This window comes from Palaemon carinicauda, chromosome 40 (genome assembly GCF_036898095.1).
Source record: "Palaemon carinicauda isolate YSFRI2023 chromosome 40, ASM3689809v2, whole genome shotgun sequence".
Taxonomy (NCBI): Eukaryota; Metazoa; Arthropoda; class Malacostraca; order Decapoda; family Palaemonidae; genus Palaemon; species Palaemon carinicauda.
Genome location: NC_090764.1, coordinates 18490344 through 18514609, shown reverse-complemented (window position 1 = coordinate 18514609; position 24266 = coordinate 18490344). Strand labels below are relative to the sequence as shown.

Sequence of the window (24266 nt, the reverse complement as noted above, 5' to 3'; positions counted from 1 at the left end):
AACACCCTGGGGAACTTTTGGTTCTGTTTGTCAAGTAACAGAAATTAGCCATGTAATTTCAGAATCGTCCTTTTTTATCCAGTCTAACGTTTGCTGGATAAATAAATACCTTTATAAACTCGGTTTATTTAATTATTTCATTGTTAATTGTGTATGATATGGTACACAATGAATAGAAATATTAACTATAATCTAAGACTTGTATAAGGTTTTTGATGAAGATAAATGTTAAAAAACGTTACGTGTAAGGGGCGACCATTCTATTTGCGTAAATCATTTAACCGCATAAGAGGATTAAGAACGTTTCTTTAATTGTCATTGGACACAATAACTTTTATATACAAGTATATATCTCAAGCTATCATGAAACTATGTGTACCTAAAGACACAATAAGAAATCTTTAGAACATGTCATTCTACCTTTAATATAAAAAAAACGTATTTCATAATGACTTACGCTAATAAAAAAACAGAAAAACGTTTCTTAGTTTTTGAAAGAAAACGAAGAGGTTGACCTACGGAGTCCATTTTCTTTCTTCTTGTGAATAAGATGCAGTGGAACTATTATACTAACGTGAGAGTGATTACTGTTAGCAATCCTTTCTAAGGTCTTGCTGTTTGGAATAGGATGTCCAATTGAACTTAATATTTATCCTTCATGAGTCTTAACATTAGATTCTGTTCTCACAAGAAAACAAAAACTATACTAGACAGTATTAAGAGGATTGTTGGAAGAAATTCATAAGCAAAATTATATAAAATGAGAAACGAGAAATTAGGAATGTAATCTCTTTGTGTATTCTACAAAGGGTTCTCTCTCTCTCTCTCTCTCTCTCTCTCTCTCTCTCTCTCTCTCTCTCTCTCTCTCTCTCTCTCTCTCTCTCTCTCTCTCTCTCTCTCTCATTACCATAGTCTAAACAATGCTAAACGTGATAAACATATAAGTCTACCCTTCACGGGCCTTGCACAAATATAAATATACATATCATCTTTAGGCTATGTTATTCTATACTCTTTGACTAGGATTAGGTTTTAAAATTGTGGGAGTTTCCATACGTAATCAAACTCAAGTTTTAGCTTACTACAAATTGCACAAATCCGAAAACAAAAGCTTATTATTTTACATCACATGAAGTGTTTAAAACAGCTTTCTCCCACAGGTATTGTTTTGGTATTTAATTAATTGTTTATTTACAATATCACTAACATTACTAAAATAATAATAATGATAATAATAATAATAATTTGTGTAATTATGATTAATACCATTACTAAAATTATTACAAAAACATTTTTAATAATAATAATTGTTATGAAAATAACAATTTGGATTATTACCATCGTTACTAAAATTACTAAAACACAGTAGTAATGACAATAACATTAAATGTTAATAATAATTCACATTATTATTATTATTATTATTATTATTATTATTATTATTATTATTATTATTATTATTATTATTAGCTAAGCAACTAAGCTACAACCCTAATTGGAAAAGCCTGATGCTATAAGCCCAAGGACACCAATAAGGAAAATAGCCCAGTGAAGAAAGGAAATAAATAAACTATATGAAAAATTATGAACAATTAGAATAAATATTTTAAGAACAGTAACACCATTAAAACAGATCTTTTATATATAAACTATAGAAGGACTTATGTTATCCCGTTCAACATAAAAAACATTTGCTGAAAGTTTGAATTTCTTAATGAAATGTGAATCTCTAGGTTTATCTTTTTGTTGTCGAGGTAGTTTGGCCACTCCCCCTCCTCTCACCCTCCCCCTTCACAGTTGTTTTTTAACCCCCCCCCCCCCTTTCATATCCTGGATCTGGGCTGCTTTATTGATTGCATTAGTGAAAGGTTATTTCCTTCGTCGCTTCGAGTTATGAACAGTCACTGTTAATTCGCATCTCTCTCTCTCTCTCTCTCTTCTCTCTCTCTCTCTCTCTCTCTCTCTCTCTCTCTCTCTCTCTCTCTCTCTCTACAAAGATATTAGAGGATAGGCCTACGTATTGTGGTTTCTTCCATCTAGGCGATTTAAACTGAGAAATTAGCCACGTTATTTAACGCTTTGCAAAGACGCCCCCCCCCCCCCTCTCTCTCTCTCTCTCTCTCTCTCTCTCTCTCTCTCTCTCTCTCTCTCTCTCTCTCTCTCTCTCTCTCTCTCTCTCTCTCCCTCTCCTCAGAGATATTAAAGGATAGGCCTACGTATTGTTGTTTACTCCATCAAGGCGATTTAATCTAAGAAATTAGTCATGTTATCTAACGCTTTGCAGAGACCTCCCTCTCTCTCTCTCTCTCTCTCCTCTCTCTCTCTCTCTCTCTCTCTCTCTCTCTCTCTCTCTCTCTCTCTCTCTCTCCTCAGAGATATAAAAGGATAGGCCTACGTATTGTTGTTTTCTCCATCAAGGTGATTTAAACTAAGAAATTAGTCATGTTATCTAACGCTTTGCAGAGACCTCTCTCTCTCTCTCTCTCTCTCTCTCTCTCTCTCTCTCTCTCTCTCTCTCTCTCTCTCTCTCTCTCTCTCTCTCTCTCTCGAATAATTGAAGGCTAGGCCTATGTATTGGTTTCCTACTCAGAATCGCACACTTTAACCAGTCAATTTATTTAAAGCATTGACGCCACGCATGCAAAGACGCCATTTCAAAGCTCTCTCTCCTATCTTGTTTCTCTTCCTCTTGTTTTGTTAAAGTTTTCATAGTTTATATAGGAGATATTTATTGTTACTCTTCTTAGAATATTTTATTTTCCTTTTTTCCTTTCCGCACTGAGCTATTTTCCCTGTTGGGGCCCCTGGGCTTGTAGCGTGCTGCTTTTCCAACTAGGGTTGTGGCTTGGTAGGTGGTAATAATAATAATAATAATTTGCCAAGCAAGGCGAGAGTCTCTTTACTGCTTGCTTGCATAACTGAGGTGAGTCTGTCTGACTCCGTACGGACAGTTCTACTTTAAACATCCGATGTACGTAACTAATTACCCGTTCGCATTTGCTTTCGCGAGCGTCCAGAAAATTATGATTTCCTTTTCGGAATAAATTATGCGAATTATCATCTATCTATTTTTTTCGTTTTGTGATATATGATAGAAAAGTTTCATTGTTAATTCTATAGGGAATATTTTCTATCTAGGATTATTATTATTATTATTATTATTATTATTATTATTATTATTATTATTATTATTATTATTATTATTATTATTATTATTGTTATTATTATTATTATTATTATTATTATTATTATTATTATTATTATTATTATTATTATTATTTTTAGCCAAGCTACAACCCTAGTTGGAAAAGCAAGATGCTATAAGACCAAGGGCTCCAACAGGGTAAAATATCCCAGTGAGGAAAGGAAATAAGTAAATAAACGATGAGAAAAAATATCAAATAAGTTAATAAATTATCTTAAAAACAGTAACAGCATCAAAACAGATATGTCATATATAAACTATAAAAATACTTATGTCAGCCTGTTCAACATAAAAACATTTGCTGCAAGTTTGAACTTTTGAAGTTCTGCTGATGCAACTACCCGATTAGGAAGATCATTCCACAACTTGGTAGACCTATAAAAAGCCTTAATACGCAATAAAGGAAATTGATTGCACTGTATAGTATAATATAATATAATACAATATAACCAAAGATAATGACACACAATTATATATTCGTAATAAAGGCTTTAGTTTAATCTCGGCATGCATCCTATACGAAGAATCGTAGTGTAAATTGATAACATACTTGCTTTGTGCAAATCCTATCTTTTGATATAAAGCTACTACTACTACTACTACTACTACTACTACTACTACTACTACTACTACTACTACTACTACTACTACTACTACTGAAATAAGTACCACGGTGGTTGTCATGGGAGTTAAAAAGGTTGCCAATTCTGAACTATTATTCTCATTTTTATTCGATTATTCTATTCCTGCTGATAATAGCGCATTTGCACATCTATCTATTTACTTATTCATTCATCTATTCATTCTTTTGTTTATTCGTTCACCTATCTATCTATTTATACATTTATTTCTTTTTGTCTATTTGTGTCTATAATTCATCTATTTATTTATCCATATCATTTATTTGTCTGTTCATGTATCTATTTATCAATTCTCTATTGAAGAAATACAATGAGAATTTCTTCTATTAGCAAATCCTGAATGAAAATAAATCTTTTGGGAAGGATTTTTGGAGAACTGTGATCTCATCTTTCTCATATATTACAAAAATATCTTATAACTCAACAAATTGGGGATATTTTTCTTTGCTATATAAGAGCAAGTACCAGCATCAGTGAGAACAGCCTTTTATGAATAGGTTGATCATCATAAGCCTATGTGAAATAACACCTCGATAAACTAGTAGGCTAGGCCTACTATTCTTTGAGAATATATCGAACTGCGTACACTTTAAAGGTTTAAAGGTAACGCATGAATGGCAGAGGTAAAGGACAGGATAATGTCATAGAGACTGACCATATATACACGTGATCAGCATCCAAGCCCCTCTCCTTCAAGCTAGGACCAGGGAGGGTCAGGCAATGGCTGCTGATGACTCAGCAGGTAGACCTTTGGGCACCCCAAATCCTCCCTTTCTCAATTTTTTTTTCTTTTTTTTTGGGGGGGGGGAGGGGGTTCGGGGTTTGTAGGCACTACAAAGACTTTCGAACTTTGGCTCTTTGCGATGTTTGCGCTTTGTGACAGAAAACATAATATAAATATAATTTAATGCACAATTTAGACCCATCGAATGTGCCCACGCGGCATAGAGCTAGAAATTAAGTGTCCGTTCAACAATCATGGTAGGCCTACTGTTTTTGTCAAAACTTTGGCCCTATTTTAGCTTATTGCAAGTCTAACACGAGAGTTTTGTTGTGTTATCAATTATGGACACAATACGCCTTAGAATTGAGGATGCATCATGTTTAAGCTTGAAGAATAGCTTCTCTATTTAAAGGTCATTAGCTTTGAGATTCACAGAAGTAACATTGATAGAGGAAATAGGTTAATTAAAGACATAGATTGACTCATTTAAATTTTCATACCGATTAGGTACTCCCATCATATTAATCGATATACATAGTATCTGTAATAAGACAAAGAAGATTTTATATAAAGGTGTATGATGTTATGTATAATTTGGAGTGGATTTTTCAAAACCAATCTATAGGTAGTAGGTTGGCCAGGACACCAGCCATCCGTTGAGATACTACCACTTGAGTTATGGCATCTTTTTACTAGCCAGGCAGTACTACATTGGATCCTTCTCTCTAGTTACGGTTCATTTTCCCTTTGCCTAAACATACACAGAATAGTCTGGCCTATTCTTTACATACTCTCCTCTGTCCTCATACACCTGACAACACTGAAATTACCATACAATTCTTCTTCTCTCAAGAGGTTAAATACTGTACTGTAATTGTTCAGTGGCCACTTTCCTCTTGCTAAGGGTAGAAGAGACCCTTTAGCTATGGTAAGCAGGTCTTCTAGGAGAAGGACACTCCAAAATCAAACCATTGTTCTCTAGTATTGGGTAGTGCCATGGCCTTCCACTGTCTTGGATTAGAGTTCTCTTGCTTGATGGTACACAGGCGCACTATTCTATCTAATTTCTCTTTCTCTTGTTTTGTTGAAGTTTATATAGTTTATATAAGAGATGTTTATTTTAACGTTGATACTCTTCTTAAAATATTTTATTTTTTTCCTTTCTTCCTTTCCTCGCTGGGCTATTTTCCCTGTTGGAGCCCTTGGGCTTATAGCATCCTGCTCTTCCAACTAGGGTTGTAGCTTAGCAAATAATAATAATAATAATAATAATCTGTTGGTATTTTTATCTCGTAAGCCACATCGTCAACTGGATCATGAGAGAGAGAGAGAGAGAGAGAGAGAGAGAGAGAGAGAGAGAGAGAGAGAGAGAGAGAGAGAGAGAGAGAGAGAGGGGGGGGGGGTGACTAACAGTGATCCGTCACCCGTATCTATCAACCGTGACTAAGAGTCTAAGCTTGCTTGCTTCTTCATGAGTTCCCTCCATCTTTAATTTTGCACTGTTTGATGAATAAAATAGAAATTAGATATCTGTAATTACTCTAATTAAACGCAGAGAAATAAATCCTACATTTTACATGCACATACACATGTTTAGAGAGTTAGGGAGTCATTTGACTGTCCAGACGCTACTACATTGAATTCTCTCTGGTTACTGTTCATTTTCCCTTTGCCTACACATTCACCGAATAGTCTGACATATTCTTTACAGATTCACCTCTGTCCTCATACACCTGACAACACTTAGATTACCAAACAAGTCTTCTTCGCCCAAGAGTTTAACTACTGCACTGTAATTGTTCAGTGGCTACTTTCCTCTTGGTAAGGTTAGAAGAGACTCATTAGCTATGGTAAGCAGCTCTTCTAGGAGGACACTCCAAAATCAAACCGTTGTTCTTTAGCTTTCTAATAATAATAATAATAATAATAATAATAATAATAATAATAATAATAATAATAATAATAATAATAAGGACACTCCAAAATCAAACCATTGTTCTCTTATCTTGGATAGTGCCGTAGCCTCTGTACCATGGTCTTCCACTGTCTTGTGTTTGAGTTCTCTTGCTTGAGGGTACAATCAGGCACACTATTCTATCTTATTCCTCTTTCTCTTATTTTGTTTAAGTTTTTATAGTTTATATAGAAGAAATTTATTTTAATCTCGTTGCTCTTCTTAAAATATTTTAGTTTTCCTTGTTTCCTTTCCTAACTGGGATATTTTCCCTGTTGGAGCCCCTGGGTTTATAGCATCCTGCTTTTCCAATTAGGGTTGTAGCTTAGCAAGTAATAATAATAATAATAATAATAATAATAATAATAATAATAATAATAATAATAATAATAATAAACCCTTTTTGTTGGGATTAACAGCTACTCCATTTCATATCAACGAACAGCTGATATCGGTAACAATTTGGTAGGCCTATCACAAACTTCCTTCAATATCTTGCTTTCAAGGACAACGGCTTTCTCACAGATACCGGTTCTATTCAAGTTGGTTACTGTGCTCGAACCTCGTGGAGGTCACACTCAATATCAACCACTTCCAAGGTCATCTGTCCAATGACCTGTTAATTTCTATTTTCAATTGTCTAAGCTATTTTTTTCATTAAATTTCATATAATTTATTAATTTCCTTATTTTCTTTCCTCACTGGGCTATTTTTCCCTGTTGGAGCCATTGGGCTTATGGCATCCTGCTTTTCTGACTGTGGTTGTAGCTTAGCTAGGCTAGTAATAACAAAAATGATATATGCATAGGCCTATATATAGCGTATATATATATATATATATATATATATATATATATATATATATATATATATATATATATATATATATATATATATATATATATATACATACATACATACACACACATATATATTGCAAGTCTTTGAATCAACTTTTGTATGACCTCATAATGCCATAATATGCCTCATAAGCTTCTCAAGTTATTGAGAAATAAAAGAAAAATGCCTGGTTGAGTTTTTTTCAAACTAAGCAAACTGTTGGTTATCACACAATTGATCCATTCCTAAAGGATATAAGGGGACTGATATCCTTTACTTTAATGTCTGTTTTCCTGGCACTCTCATGATAAATACTTGATGCATTTTTATTATACTTTTCCTGTAATATTCTCACAATTTGAGATCTGTTATATCAATTACATTTTTGTTATCTTTAGCACGAAACCTCTTTTATGTGTATATGTTCCTAAAATAAGCGACACTTCATAGTTTTTATGAGATATTTCGATTATCTGTCCCCATTATCATTGCAACATAATCGAAAGTGCATATAGGGATCACTAAGTACACATTGCATTGCAACAGTATATATCAATATTGTTTCTTTCTACATTCTTTTATTTTACATATTTCTAGTAACAGACTAGGTGAACAAGGGTAACGCCTATTGTATAATTAATATTAAATTAAAAATATCATTGGATATAATTAATTCAGAAGAATTTGCAAATCTTTTACAGTATAATGCGAGACATTACTAAAATTTTGCAACATTGCAACAGTATATATCGATATTGTTTCTTTCTACATTCCTTTATTTTACACATTGCTAGTAACAAACTAGGTGAAATAGGTTAAAGCCTAATTTATAATTCAGTTGAAATTAAAAATCTCCTTGGATATAATTAATTCAGAAGAATTTGAAAGTCTTTTACAGCATAATGCGACACATTACTAAATCTTGCAACAATAACAAAATTGTATCAGCTGATTTAGAAGCATAGAAGGTGAAGGTGTTATTTACGTATTTTAAGATGTCCCTAAAGGATATTTCTGAAGTTTAGCATCGCCACCATAAATCTATACATTATATTGGAAAAAGAACAGGATTAAAACTGGGACAAACCCAAGCGTAAGTATTTTAAGCCAATAAACAAGTGATTTCGTCACCTTCAGTATTTTATGCGTCTCGTATTTTATGTAACTTCGGGAGGAAAATTCTTATAAAATTTATTTATGGGATAAAATAGAAATTAGATTATAGGTGGTTAAACTTGCTCATGTAGCTTTTAAGGGAATTTTCATGGAAATAACCTCAGCCTTCAGTATTTTATACGTCTCATATTTTATGTAACTTCAGGTGGAAAATTTTAGTAACATTTGGTGCAATAAGGATGCTTAGTCAAACACATCCTATAAAGAACTGTACACCGTTCATATAAGCGCTTCCTCTAGGAACTGTACACTCAATGGCGTAGTTTGCATTCTATCATTGGGGGTGCCCCTAGGCTGGCCCTATATGTTTTTAAGAGGTCCTTGGGCCAAGGAAAATCAGCCAAATGTAAGGAGTCTTTGTATATCAGCGGCCAGTTCCTCATGCGTTCATTAAAGATGAATATCAGGTAAGCCAAACTTTCCCCCTAAACTAACCTTCAAGCCATGTCCTTACCTACTTACCTAACAGGGCGGCTAACGCCCCTTTGCGAAACCCCTTACACTGCCGTATTCTAAGTTATTCATAATAATACATGCAGGTGGCCGCTATCATACATACACTCCAAATGTCTTACAGTACTGTATATCAAATCTGTAATTAGTTAAATGACAAAATTTTAGATTAGTGTAATAAATGATTTGTATTAAATAAGACTTTAGTGTATTTTATGGTGTTTAGAATGTATATGATGAATTTTAGTGGAAATCCGTAGTTTTTGAGTTATACTGTAGTTGGATGACTACGATAACTGAGAAGCTATTAGCTAAGACTGCAAAGAGTCATCACCCTGTAAGTAATGTAAAGGGGGACTGCCATCGAAGTGGCTTAAGTACGTCAAGAGAACGAAACAATGCTAAGCGGGATGCATCTTCCGAGTCTTCCCCGAAGTTAAAGAGTTCTGCAAAGTCTCTATCCTATCTCTGGTGCTCAGGCTTCCGAACCCTCTCCTTCACCTATCCCCGGCGAGGTGACGGAATAAGATTGCTACCTAGATTTAACATTAGGACAAGTAGATTTAATATTTTGACCTGCGCTGACATAGGTAGCCCTATCTGCTTTGCCTAGAAAGGCAGGTAGTCCCCCGTTGATTCGGGATGAGCTTGAGATTGCTATGAAGGATGACACCCTTTGAATTGTATGGCCTCCTGTAGGGTTGGAGGGCATACCATCAGCGGAGAAGCTACTGCTAACCTTAGTGACATCTTAGACTAGATGTTAACCCCTTAGGTTTTTCAGAGGCCTTAGAAGGTGGAGTTGATTGCAGAGTCTCACTTTCCCTAGTTTCTGTACCCCCAACTTTAAGGCGCACCCACTTGTTAGTGCCCATTCGTTGGAGCCCGATCATTTGCCTAAGCTCACGCGGTATGGGCCGTGCTATCATTTGCTCACCTATTAGTGTTCATGCCTCAAAGTACTCATGCTCTAATCTATTGGCATTCATATAGTCTAGTTATTACCAGTTAATTTGAATTTTTCAAGGAGCTCGCTCTCACCTGAATGCATTAACTGTATCTTGGGAGTTCAACTTACTCGTCCCTCTCTGGGAGCACACTTACCTGTTCACCTGTTAATGCACACTATTATAAGTACAGTATGCACTCTCTCCAGTTTATGAATGCTCATCAGATTTTGAACACACTTCAATTAGGAAGCACAGAGTATGATGACGTCAAGGAGAATTGTGATGATGTTGACAGACCGTCTTGCTTTTCTGCTGACCAACACTTCTGGCTCAAAGGCCACGTACAATATCTCCATGTGTACTGTAAATTCTCCAAGAGCACCGATAATCCACACAATGAGAATCCATGTGCGCTTGGAATATACCCTTAATATGTCCTTATGTCCTCATGTCCTTAGCTGACCTTATTAGTCAGTGTGTACCCACTCCAGATGAAGGGACATCCAAGGTCTCCAGTATGTGCTTACAGGTCGATGCTTCACACAAATGGACACCTAAGGTCTCACCCATGTACATCCTCATATTTTACTGCCTCCCCTTGCATGATTGAAGCCTACATGCTCCACATTCTTGAACTTTATCCCCTGAGGAATTGGTCTTCATACTCAGCTGACAGGGACCAGTTGTAAGGATCATTTGGGATCCCCACATCTTTATGTGGCGGAAAGGCTTCTGTCTTTAGTTTTTGACCACCACCTGAATGCCTTGCCATTTAGTTGAACAAAATTTTTCTAGTTTCTGTTTGCCAGACTCAGTCTGTTGGCAGCATTCAAAGATGCCTTCCAACATCCGTAGGGATTTTATACATCTCATTTTTATCGTCCTTCTTGTTTCACCGATCACTCAACAGTTGGTTGACGCCAGCATGGTATGTAATGATCCTAAATGTTCCAAAGCGACTAACCCCGATTCAGATCTGCTCCTGGTGGAAACTGAAAATCCTGAGATAGAATCCACCTTCCTTAAGGTCTTTGCCCTTATGAGTAAGTTTAATGACTCATCTCAGGTAGGATGATGGTGATTTATCAACACTTTGGCACCCATCAAGGGTCAACACCTGCCCTTGAGCTTCCGTGATCAGCTCTTGCAAAGGACGCCTCGTTTAGGGAGAATTTGCAAGTCTTAAGGTCAACGAATAAATTCTGTTGGAGCTGTTCCACCGACATCCTGCCTCCAGCCCTCTTTCGACAGAAGATTTTACATGCCAGAAGAAGTACCCTCACATCTTCTGATTGACCCAGCAATAGCAGCTCTGACGACAGGCACTACTTCGAACAGACTCAAGCACGAGAGCACCTTATTTACAGCGGTTTATTTTACTACCATGAAACCTGTTGTCAAGGCCAGTCTGCAAGTAACAAGTTGGATAGACCATCAGTCTGAAGCAGTAGCGTACTTCACTTCGCCTCAGGATTTATCAAATCCTGTGACAAAGAAGTACACCAAACTTATTCTTTTAGGAGTGAAGGCGGTTACCTACTTAGCTCATCAGTTGGCAAACCAGTGGGCCAATTAAGTCCTTAATAGGAGAGATATGGTTGCAGCACACTTTACCAGTCAGGTGGGACAGGATGCATAACTCTCCTTCAGGAATGCCCCAATCCTTGATTTGATAACACTTCCCACAGAAGGATGTTTAGAACACTCACGAAGTGGAGAAGGAGAACCATGACTGCCTTAATCGCAGACCTTAAAGAGCCATGGCCCTTCCAGATCAACTGGCCCTAGAGTTTCTGTCTCATATCTCAGCACATCATGGCTGAAAAAGCTGACGGGGAAACCCAGATCCCAGTCTGTGGCTCCAGGACATTTGACCTTGAGAAAGGGCAGGCATATGTTCTCCCCTTTCATCCCTGGTTGCCTCCAAGTGGCTACATGCTAAATGATCAGCTTGTGTTACTTGTTGAGGTACCAGTAAAATTTCACCAATGACCCAACCCTCTCTGTCAGTCCTATCTGTAAGGGTACCACAACTCACTGACTTCCCTGTCACTTCACCTGTGGCGACTATGTAGCATCTCCGGCTAAAAGGCTTTTTGCAAGGCATTGTACAGATGATATCTGGATATCTGCAAAGAACTTCTGCAGCTATCTACCAGGGAAAGTTGGCAATCTTCTGCGATTGGTGTCGACGGGATACATCTTCTGTTGAAGCCTATCTGCAAGTAGATTCTGATTTCCTCATCTATCTTTGCAGAGAGACGTTATCTCTCAGCCTTGATCCAGGTTTTCAGATTGAAATTCTTGAACCTTTCTTCTTCCTGGGAACTATCCATGCTCTTAAGGAGCTTTTAACAGTCTTGCACCCCAAGGGAACTCAGACCCTAGCATGGGATGTAATAAGAGTTCTGAGCTCTCTCATGCTTGAGCTGTACAAACCATTAAGGACAGTGTTGGATAAAAATTTGACACTCAAGAGTAGCTTTCTACTTGTGTTACCCTGGGCAAAACAAATAGGAGAAATACATGGCATCTCCTTGCCATTATTCGTTCCCAGGTGTGGAAGAAGGTCTCGTTAACCTTTGCTCTGGATTTTGTAGCCAAAAGCCAGAACCAAGCTGTCAACAACCCCAGGTTGGTGTCTTTCTTCATCTCCTCTCTCCAAGGTACAGCTAGCAATCAGGATGATCTGCTTCCCAGTGCTGTGAAGGTGGTATGGCATTACCTCAAGAGAACTCAACGCTTCAAACCAGGGAGCCAGAGGCAGTTTCTTGGCATTGGTATGGAGAAAAAGCCAATAACCAAGAAAACAGTCTTTTTCTGTCTTCTGGAGAACCCACAAGTGGATTGTTTACAGCCCACAGTTACACAGCCAGAAGCACCAGCTCTGCCCTAGCCTCCTGGCCTTCAAGAAGCATCTGTCGGTGGTGCAAGTGCTGAAGGGAGGAGCCTGAAAGTGCCAGACAACCTTTATTGCCCCGTACCTGCTGGAGTATGTCCATAAATCCCTGTTTATCTGTGGTAACTGCTCAACATTTTGTGAATCAAACCTATCTCTTTCTTAGGACAAGAAGCATCTCGTCTTAGATAGCAGCCAGCATGTAAGCTTAGAGTGAAAGGTAAGCCTGTCTGGCTATTTTTCTTTCATCTTCCCCTTTTTGGGGTACAGTATTCATGCCATTGTGGTGCTGGACTGGACTCTAGATGCAGGTGAGCTACTCAACAGAGTACATTTTCATTATAACCTTCTCCATCCTTCTGTTTGAAGGAAAGGGTGGAGAGAAGAGAGAATGCATGCACATCCATTTCTCACATAGCGCCTATCCATCAGGACATGCATATCCTTAGGGATAATAAGTTCTTCATATACTGTCTACCAGATCCTTTAAAAGACCTATCCTAAAATCTGGAACGTCTTCATGCTCCGGTACAGTAGTTAAGGATGTTGGTTAAAGTCATGGCATTTGCTCGCATACAGGAACAAGGTAAATACTGTAGACATTTTCTGGCCAATTAACCAGCCAGTTTGGTTGTAGGAACTTTTCCTCCCTACGATGAGTTTCCTATTAAAGGTCAAAGGTTTTTATTAAGTGTATGAACAAATCACAAATTTTAAAATAAATTCGGTTTTTTCCTAACTACTGTAAACAAACTTGAGACCTTTACGTTACATTGCCTGCCTCTACCACCCTGTATGTCCTAGTGACCTAGTCAAAGTTCAAAGTGAAAGTAGCTCCACCTGTCGGATAGGCAAGGCCTAGCCACCACCTGACAGACAATTGTACTTACCTAGATGAAAAGCTTATTATCCGTTTCCAATTTTGCTGAAATCATAAAGTCTCAGGTTTAAATATTTGTGAATTATAACTTAGATCTATTTGAATATGATATAATGATTAAAAGGTTTTTCTGTAGAGAGATCCATAGATTTAGAGTTAAATTTTTGCTTACATCATTTTTATTCAACAGGTGAATCCTAGAATATCGTAAATTCCGGGATCTTTAAAAATGCTGTACTGTCCGCCAAACGTAACCTTCGACCACATATGGGTAAATCATGGCATTTCCCATTGTTTCCTGGATACTGTTACGTCCACGGTGTATGCGGCTTTCATATTGCTGTTTGGCACTGGTCAGTGGATTATGTATCGGAAATATGCCACCGTAACCGACCAGTACTTACGACCCAAGTCGGTTCTATTTGGACTTCAGGTGTTTTTGACGGCATTGATGCTCCTTATTGCTATTGCAAGGCTCACACTCCAAGCAACAGTAATAGGTAAGTGCAAATATAGTACGGTAGTACAGAAATCCTCAACTTACAAACTTAACCCTTTTACCCCCAAAGGACGTACTGGTACGTTTCACAAAGCCCATCCCTTTACCCCCATGGACGTACCGGTACGTCCTTGCAAAAAAAGGCTATAAAAATTTTTTTTTTATATTTTTGATAATTTTTGGAAAAAATTCAGGCATTTTCCAAGAGAATGAGACCAACCTGACCTCTCTATGACAAAAATTAAGGCTGTTAGAGCAATTTAAAAAATATACTGCAAAATGTGCTGGGAAAAAAATAACCCCCTGGGGGTTAAGGGTTGGAAATTTCCAAAGAGCCTGGGGGTAAAAGGGTTAATAGCTTGCAAGAAGCTGTTTGTAAGTCGAATTTTGTTAAATTCTGGCCTAGGGTAGGCTGCACCGAACTCACATGCTTACGATTTTCATTTACAAAAGTCAATACATAGTCCCGTTCCATATTGTAAATGTCGTCTTGCTTACTGCATTGAATTACATATTGTTTTATTATGGTATTTCATTGTGAACTGATGATACAATATCTGAGAATTATAATTTGGATTTGTTTGTTTGTTTGTTTCTTTCTTTCTTTGTATGTAAGAAGAGGACCTTCAATATTGTCTTTACTTTTTTTTTCTATTTTAGAAATTTTGATATATCTTCCATGCCTTATAACTTCTATGCAAAGAATTACTATATTTTTCACCACTGGAGTTGCTTGGGGACCAGGAGAACTTTTCTTATTCAGGGAAGGGTCTTGAGTCAGCTGTCACATCTATATTGTCTTTACTTTGTTTTTTCTTTTTAGAAATTTTGATATATCTTCCATGCCTTATAACTTCTATGCAAAGAATTACTATATTTTTCACCACTGGAGTTGCTTGGGGACCAGGAGAACTTTTCTTATTCAGGGAAGGGTCTTGAGTCAGCTGTCGCTATTGAGCTAACAAAAAGTGATGAGTTTGTATCTTTATATAAGAAAAATTATGAAGGTAATTATTTGTTTTTAATCTAAAATCATTTAATTAAACTTAAGTACCCTTATTCCAGCTCCTAACTTCTTATGATAAATCTATACAGTAATGTATCGGAAATTACAAAATTATCGTCAGTGACATAGCTACCTGGATGAATATTTGTTTAGATGGAAGTGTTTTTCATTATCTCCCCGAGTGTATTTGTTGGAGCACTCGCCTCATAGGACAGGCGTTTATGAATTAATCATTTTTATATAAGAAATGTATTTAATTCTTAGGAAAATTTAAATTTCTCCTTAATGCCCTTCACATTTTCAATTCCCTGTTACTTTCAGGTGATCATGTAATATATGGGTACATGATTGTGTACTTTTGTAGCAATGTCATCTGCTGGCCTTTATCGCTTCGTATTGTGTTTCTGGAGAGGAACTACCTCCTCCCGACCGTTCCTACCAGAGGTCACGGCGTGGTTCTCCTGGTTTTCTGGACGCTTGTGTTCGTTTCTGAAAATCTTGCGTTCCTCAACCTACGGAATGAAGATTGGTGGTTTGACTTGTCTACGTAAGTATATTAAGATATGTTTCTATAACACTTGAGTTTTATATTTGATTATATTTACAAGGTATAAGATTCTGGCAAGATCATTCCTCCTGCTGCTTCCTCCGATGCCTTAAATGACCGCGGAGGTAGCAGCAGTAGGGGATTCAGCATTATGAAGCTTCATCTGTGGTGGATAATGTGGGAGGGTGGGCTGTGGCACCCTAGCAGTACCAGCTGAACTCGGTTGAGTCCCTTGTTAGGCTGGAGGAACGTAGAGAGTAGAGGTCCCCTTTTTTGTTTTGTTTCATTTGTTGATGTCGGTTAACCCCCAAAATTGGGGGAAGTGCCTTGGTATATGTATGTATGTATGTATAAGATTCTAAGGTGTTTGCCATGTTTTATTTTTTCCATGGTCAAAAGACCAGAGTCCAAGCTTGAAAAGTCTCACAGTTTCTCTTACTTGGCTTGCTAAGCTTTCTACGTTTATGTTTTGTCTCCTTTAGTCTCTTTTATTTTGTTCTTTACCTTAACTCAGTGAAATAAAAAAGCCAATTAATGAAGAGCTGTTGTAACTTAAGTGATAGCACCTTGTCTTACCTTTAAAGAAAACAAATAACACAGAGTTACGAAAAACACGTCCGAACGTTCACAGGTGTTAACAAGGAATGATAGGAGAAGGTTAGGTAGTGGTGGTGGTGGGGGCGGCAGTAGCTGTAGTGAACGACACCTCATAGTAATGGGGGATTTTGTGGAGGGAGAAGTCTAATTGGAAAGGGATCTCTAGTAGTGGTATCACTCGCCCCAGTTTTAATACCGACACCCTTTAGGGGTGAGCGAGCTGGATATATTCCTAGCATTTCATGCAACCTTTTTCTCTGGTATATTTAGCAGTATTTATACCTTTGAAATGGTGCTTTAAGGAGCATTTCACTGGGCGACACAGGTTCCTCGCCCAGAAATAAATTTTTCCTTCGTCAAAATCCCTTTTCATAATGTTGTGTAGCAAGTAACTATGTCAGCTCTAAATGAATTGAATTATCTTGCTTTTATTTCATTCCTTGCTCATTATATAATTATTTTTTTAAATATTTAACTTAGCCGGTGAATATATATAGCTGCAACTCTGTTGCTCGACAGACAAAAAACTGTAAAAAACTCGCCAGCGATCGCTATACAGGTTGCGGGTGTGCCCATCAGCGCCAACTGTCGGCCAGATACCATACTCAATGTAAACAAAGACTCAATTTCTTCTCTGTCGACGTGTCGACAAGACGTACTTTACTCGCTGTTGAACCTGGAGTTTTTTTTTTCCATCATCTTTGGTGAAGTACTCTATTTTGGTTTTGAGCTTTCGCTGTGCAGGGTTTTTCTTCAAATAAATCCTTGAACTCTTTTTTGTATCGGATTCATTGTTGATGACTTAGACCGTTTTTTGGATTTTTCCCTTGACCAATTCAAAATGGCTGACCTTTCACAAGTTCCCAAGTTTAGAAAATGCAATGCTAGGGACTGTTCTAGGCGTCTTCCAAAGGCTTCTCTCGACCCTCACACTGTTTGTTCCAATTGTCGGGGTAAAACCTGTCAATTGGAAGATCGGTGTGAGGAATGCGTGGGCCTTTCGGAATTCGATTTTATCGAATTTGAGAAGTACACACGCAGGCTAGAGAGAGATAGATTAAGGAGAAGTTCTTCTAGGTCGATAGATTTTTCCTCTCCTCATGCCCCTCAACCTATTCCTTCCCCTGTAGTGGTTGTTCCTAACCCCCCTCCTAGCACTCAGGAACCATCGATGGCTGACATGATGCGTGCTATCCATGCCTTGGGGGAGAGAGTTGAGTCCCTTGCAAGTGACCGCAATCAACTCATGGCGGATGTTAAGGAGCTAAAGTGCCAAAGTGCCGCGGAAAGTGAGAAAGTGCCTAGTGAAAGTGTTGTGAACAGTGTTGCGCTTGAGGGTTCGTCTGTTCGTGCCTGTCGTCCTCCTAGTCCGGGACCTCTTGCAAGCTCCCAAGCCCAGGGGAGAAGCAATGTCGTACGACGCATGGGTTCGAGAGGCCTTGATCAGCGAACAGACGTTCCCTCCATGGTATCAGGCGTATCTCCCCAAGATCGCCCCTACCTACGTAAGACGAGAGAGCCCGTTTTTACCTCGTCGTCCGAAGGTGTTTCTCGTAAGAAACTTTGGACCAAGGTCTCACGACCTTTAAAACGTAAGTCGGTCCCTTCAGGACAAGTCCAACGTCCCGGTTGTAGCCACTGGGTCAGTTCGGACTCGTTGCCGTCATCTGATGACTGCTCACCGCCTAAGAGAGGCAAAGCGGTACCGCCTCAGTCGCTAACCCCGTCTGTTGCCGCACCTGCTCCCGTAGACCCTAAATGGGCTTTGCTGCAAGACATGCAGTCCAAGCTTGCGTCCTTGATGGAGGACTTTAATTCGGAGAAGGTTGCTGCTGAACCTTCTGGCCAACAACCTTCCAAGCGGTCTGTTGTGCGTCCTGTTGACGCTGAGGTTACCTTCTCGCGTCTACCAGTTGAGGTGGTTCCTCCTCCCATGCGACCCAGTGTGGGTTGCCAGCCGCACGTTGACGTTAGGCGACGCACGGAGGTGGTTGTTGACGTTCAGGACGTTCAGCAACCATCAGAGGTGACTTGCTTTGACGCGGTGCGTCAACCTCCGCAACCCGGTATGGTGTTGACTGCACAACCCAGACGGTCTAGACAGTCTTGGGTGGACACTGTGCGTCCTCGCGCACCCATGGTTGTTGACAGTTCACAGACTGTGCAGCAGTTCCATGACGTTGCGTCCGGCTCCGTCACGCATGCACCAGTGCGAGCGGACTCAGCGAGCCAGACGTTGCCCACTCCGTTGCCGTTTCCTCATCAGTTTTCGGATGAGGAACTATCTGATGAGGACGTTGCTGAACCACAAGACGATCCTCCTTCGGAACTGGACGAGCCTAAGCCAACTCAACCATCTTTGGACTTTAGAAAAGTCATGGCTGTATTCAAGGAGTTGTTTCCGGACCACTTTGTTTCTGTGGCTCCTCGTTCTCCTCCGTCAGAGTTTGTATTAGGAGTGCCTGCTACCGCACCTGCCTTTACGAAACTCGTTCTCTCACGCTCATCCAAGAGAGCTTTGCGGCTGTTGGGAGACTGGTTAGAGTCTAAGAAGAGGTTAGGGAAGACAGCATTTGCCTTTCCCCCATCTAAACTCTCTTCTAGATCGAGCGTCTGGTATGCCACGGGAGAAGTTCTCGGCTTGGGAGTTCCTGCCTCTGCCCAGGGCGACTTCTCAAGTCTTGTAGACTCTCCCCGCCGCCTTGCCATGAGACGCTCGAAGGTTTGTTGGTCACCATCGGACCTGGACCACCTTCTTAAAGGGATATTTAGGGCTTTCGAAGTCTTTAACTTTTTAGACTGGTGCTTAGGAGCCCTGAGCAGGAAAATCTCTTCGACAGATAAGGATATTTCCTTGCTCATTATGTCCTGCATGGACAAGGCCGTCCGTGATGGGTCCAATGAGCTAGCTGCCTCATTCACGTCCGGAGTCCTGAAGAAGCGAGAGTCTCTCTGTTCATTCCTGTCTGCTGGAGTTACGCCATGCCAGAGATCTGAACTTCTCTTTGCTCCCCTTTCCAAGTGCCTGTTTCCTGAAGCCTTGGTAAAGGAAATTGCCGCATCGTTAGTTCAGAAGGACACCCATGATCTAGTTGCGTCCTCGGCTCGCAAAGCTCCCCCTTTGCCTACATTCTCTGCTAGACCGAGAATAGACACTCCAGCGTCTCGCTTTATTCCGCCCTTTCGTGGCAGAGCCTCCAGCAGAGGAGGTGCTCGTGCCGAAGGGAAACGAGGGAAGAGGAAAGGACCTAAGTCCTCCAAGGGCAGAGTCTGACTGCCCGCAACTTCAGACAGCAGTGGGAGCCAGACTCAAGAACTTCTGGCAAGCCTGGGAGAAGAGAGGCGCAGATCAACAATCTGTGAAGTTACTCAGAGAGGGGTACAAAATCCCTTTTGTACGCAAACCCCCTCTAGCGACGTCCCCCATCGATCTCTCTCCCAGGTACAGAGAGGAAGAAAAGAGACAAGCCCTGAAACTGGAAGTGTCTCTTTTGCTAGAGAAAGGAGCGGTGGTCAAAGTCCCGGACCTTCGATCACCGGGATTTTACAACCGTCTCTTCCTAGTTGCGAAGAAGACAGGAGGTTAGAGACCGGTGCTAGACGTCAGTGCTCTGAATGTCTTTGTCACAAAGACGAAGTTCTCTATGGAGACCACAAAGTCAGTCTTAGCAGCGGTCAGGAAGGAAGACTGGATGGTCTCGCTAGACCTAAGGGACGCCTACTTCCATATCCCCATTCACTCAGACTCCCAACCTTTTCTGAGATTCGTCTTCGAAGATGTGGTTTACCAGTTTCGGGCCCTGTGCTTTGGCCTAAGCACAGCTCCTCTCGTGCTTACGAGGCTGATGAGGAATGTAGCCAAATTCCTCCACTTATCGGACATCCGAGCCTCCCTTTATTTGGACGACTGGCTTCTCAGAGCCTCTTCCAGTCGTCGCTGTCTGAAGGATCTAAAGTGGACTCTAGATCTGACCAAGGAATTGGGACTCCTAGTCAATTTGGAAAAGTCGCAGCTGGTCCCATCCCAAACTATTCTGTATTTAGGGTTGGAGATTCACAGTCTAGCTTTTCGGGCTTTTCCGTCGGCCCCCAGAATAGATCAAGCCCTGCTATCCATCCAGAAGATGCTGAAGAAGGAACGCTGCTCAGTCAGGCTGTGGATGAGTCTGATAGGGACGCTGTCATCCCTGGAACAATTTGTATCACTAGGAAGACTACACCTCCGTCCTCTTCAATACCATCTGGCTTTTCACTGGAAAAACGACAAGACGCTAGAGGCGGTCTCGATCCCAATTTCCGGAAAGATAAAGTCTTGTCTGACTTGGTGGAAGGACAATATCAACCTAAGAGAGGGTCTTCCCCTGGCTGTTCAGACTCCCAACCACGTTCTCTTCTCGGACGCATCGGACTTGGGCTGGGGCGCGACACTGGACGGTCGGGAATGCTCAGGCCTGTGGAACTCGAGTCAAAGGAGCATGCATATCAACTGCAAGGAGCTGTTGGCAGTTCATCTGGCCTTGAAAAGCTTCGAGTATCTCCTTCGAGGCAAAGTGGTGGAAGTAAACTTGGACAACACCACGGCCTTGGCGTACATCTCCAAACAAGGAGGTACCCACTCACTGACGTTGTACGAGATCGCAAGGGACCTGCTCATCTGGTCAAAAGGTCAAGACATCTCCCTAGTAACGAGGTTCATCCAAGGCGACTTGAACGTCATAGCAGATTGTCTCAGTCGGAAAGGGCAAGTAATTCCAACCGAATGGACCCTCCACAAGGATGTGTGCAAGAGACTTTGGGCCACTTGGGGTCAACCAACCATAGATCTCTTTGCAACCTCGCTGACCAAGAGGCTTCCAATCTATTGCTCCCCAGTCCCGGACCCAGCAGCAATACATATAGATGCCTTCCTCCTAGATTGGTCACATCTGGATCTCTACGCATTCCCACCGTTCAAGATTGTCAACAAGGTACTGCAGAAGTTCGCCTCTCACGAAGGGACAAGGTTGACGTTAGTTGCTCCCCTCTGGCCCGCGAGAGAATGGTTCACCGAGGTACTTCGATGGTTAGTAGACGTTCCCAGAAGTCTTCCTCTAAGGGTAGACCTTCTACGTCAGCCACACGTAAAGAAGGTACACCAAAGCCTCCACGCTCTTCGTCTGACTGCCTTCAGACTATCGAAAGACTCTCGAGAGCTAGAGGCTTTTCGAAGGAGGCAGCCAGTGCGATTGCTAGAGCAAGGAGAGCGTCTACCATTAGAGTCTACCAATCGAAGTGGGAAGTCTTCCGAGACTGGTGCAAGTCAGTTTCTGTATCCTCGACCAGTACCTCTGTAGCTCAAATAGCTGATTTTCTCTTATACCTGAGAAAAGGACGATCCCTTTCAGCTCCCACTATCAAGGGCTACAGAAGCATGTTGGCATCGGTCTTCCGGCATAGAGGCTTAGATCTTTCCAACAATAAAGATCTACAAGACCTCCTTAAGTCTTTTGAGACCACCAAGGAGCGTCGTTTGGCTACCCCTGGATGGAATTTAGACGTGGTACTAAGATTCTTCATGTCAGACAGGTTTGAGGCGTTACAATCAGCCTCCCTGAAAGATCTCACTCTTAAGACTCTTTTCCTGGTATGCTTAGCTTCGGCTAAAAGAGTCAGTGAGATTCATGCCTTCAGCAAGAACATCGGATTTTCGTCGGAAAAAGCTACTTGTTCGCTGCAACTTGGTTTTCTAGCCAAAAATGAGCTGCCTTCTCGGCCTTGGCCTAAATCTTTCGATATTCCCAGCTTATCGGAGATCGTAGGCAATGAACTAGAAAGAGTCTTATGCCCTGTTAGAGCTCTTAAGTTCTATTTAAAGCGTACTAAACCTTTACGAGGCCAATCTGAAGCTTTATGGTGTTCAGTTAAGAAACCATCCTTGCCTATGTCAAAGAATGCTTTGTCGTACTTTATCAGATTGTTAATACGAGAAGCTCATTCACATCTGAGTGAGGAAGACTGAGCTTTGCTTAAAGTGAAGACGCACGAAGTTAGAGCTGTAGCAACTTCCGTGGCCTTTAAGCAGAATAGATCTCTGCAAAGTATAATGGACGCAACCTATTGGAGAAGCAAGTCAGTGTTCGCGTCATTTTACTTGAAGGATGTCCAGTCTCTTTACGAGAACTGCTACACTCTGGGACCATTCGTAGCAGCGAGTGCAGTAGTGGGTGAGGGCTCAACCACTACAATTCCCTAATTCCATATCCTTTTAATCTGTCTCTTGAAATGTTTTTAATGTTGTTTTTATGGGTTGTCCGGAAGGCTAAGAAGCCTTTCGCATCCTGGTTGATTTGGCGGGTGGTCAAAGTCATTTCTTGAGAGCGCCCAGATTAGGGGTTTGATGAGGTCCTGTTGTATGGGTTGCAGCCCTTGATACTTCAGCTCCTAGGGGTCTGTCAGCATCCTAAGAGGATCGCGAGGCTCCGTAAGGAAGACGTGCTTATAAGGCAGAGTAATCGTCTAAGTCGACTTCCTTACCAGGTACCTATTTATTTTGTTTTTGTTATATTGATAACTTCTAAAATGAAATAAAAACTCTTAGCTCATAAGATGTAAACATATTTAACTGGTCTCTACCCACCACCCTGGGTGTGAATCAGCTATATATATTCACCGGCTAAGTTAAATATTTAAAAATGATATTTTAATTATAAAATAAATTTTTGAATATACTTACCCGGTGAATATATAAATTAAACGACCCTCCCTTCCTCCCCAATAGAGACGCAGTGGGATGAGAAGAAATTGAGTCTCTGTTTACATTGAGTATGGTATCTGGCCGACAGTTGGCGCTGATGGGCACACCCGCTACCTGTATAGCAATCGCTGGCGAGTTTTTTACAGTTTTTTGTCTGTCGAGCAACAGAGTTGCAGCTATATATATTCACCGGGTAAGTATATTAAAAAATTTATTTTATAATTAAAATATCATTTTGTTTGATTAAGTATATTTGTTTGTCCCACTCATCTTGTTTCATCTTCCAGTGAATGATTTGTATGTATTTTTTTTATGTTAAGCCATGACCTGAATGTATGAAAACATAATAAATGGAGGAATTGGGTAAAAAGTGTTCTGAAAGATTATTCCTAGAATAACTTGAAAAGAGGAAGGTCACTGTTGTGTGGAAAATGTATAAGAATAAGATAACTGGACCATATTAGGAAATTACTGTACTGTAGTGTAGGGAATATTGAGAAAAATTTCAATGAACAATTATTAATTAGGTTTTATACCAAGAAAATCAGTAAAAACGTAGTCTTCATTGAATTTAGTTCAGTTTAGTTTTTGCAGTGCTTTATACCCTCATCGATATACTTTCACTTTTAAAATTTTACAAACAATTAATTATTTCAATGAAGATTTCTGGAATTTATATGTTATTCATTTGTCCAATGAAAAGCTTGAGTGCAGGGAAAGTGAAGATATAATTGAAAATAAATAAAGTACATACTGAACTTGACTATGATGTATGCAAACACTTCTTAATCTTGGAAATAATTAGTAATTTGAATCAGAACATCATTTAATTATTTCTTTTCAAACAGGATACAATCAAATAGATTAGCCAATCCAATTCCAAAGGAAAACATTTAGCTTAAGGAAATCTTATTTTCCATGCCAACCACTTAACAATATAGAATTTTAAAGGGCAATTATTTCCTCAAGAGGTGTGATGAAATATCCAGGCTATCATTTCAGTACATAAGGGGTAAGCTGTTGTTTAGAGGAATGTACTTCATTGAGAGGAGGGATATTAGGATATAGGCTAATATCTTGGTCTTCTGCCCTTAAATTATGGACGTCTAAATTCTTGCAATGCAGGAATGTGATGTTTATGTAGCAGAGGGGTCAAGATTAA

The 24266-nt window shown here is 39.9% G+C and overlaps 1 protein-coding gene across 2 annotated transcripts in view; it reads left to right on the top strand.

Annotated features, from left to right (window-relative positions):
- Positions 1 to 8302: 8302 nt before the first annotated feature.
- The window catches only part of Hmt-1 (ABC transporter ATP-binding protein/permease Hmt-1), a 63589-nt gene continuing 47625 nt past the window's right edge, over positions 8303 to 24266 (top strand). The window contains exons 1-3 of one of the 2 annotated variants that reach the window (XM_068363392.1): positions 8303 to 8332; positions 13913 to 14222; positions 15549 to 15774. In XM_068363392.1, the coding sequence (XP_068219493.1) occupies positions 13952 to 14222; positions 15549 to 15774 (497 nt within the window). In that variant the 5' untranslated portion in view covers positions 8303 to 8332; positions 13913 to 13951. Of the gene's footprint in view, positions 8458 to 13912; positions 14223 to 15548; positions 15775 to 24266 lie in introns of both variants that reach the window. The other variant, XM_068363390.1, reaches the window with a different exon arrangement.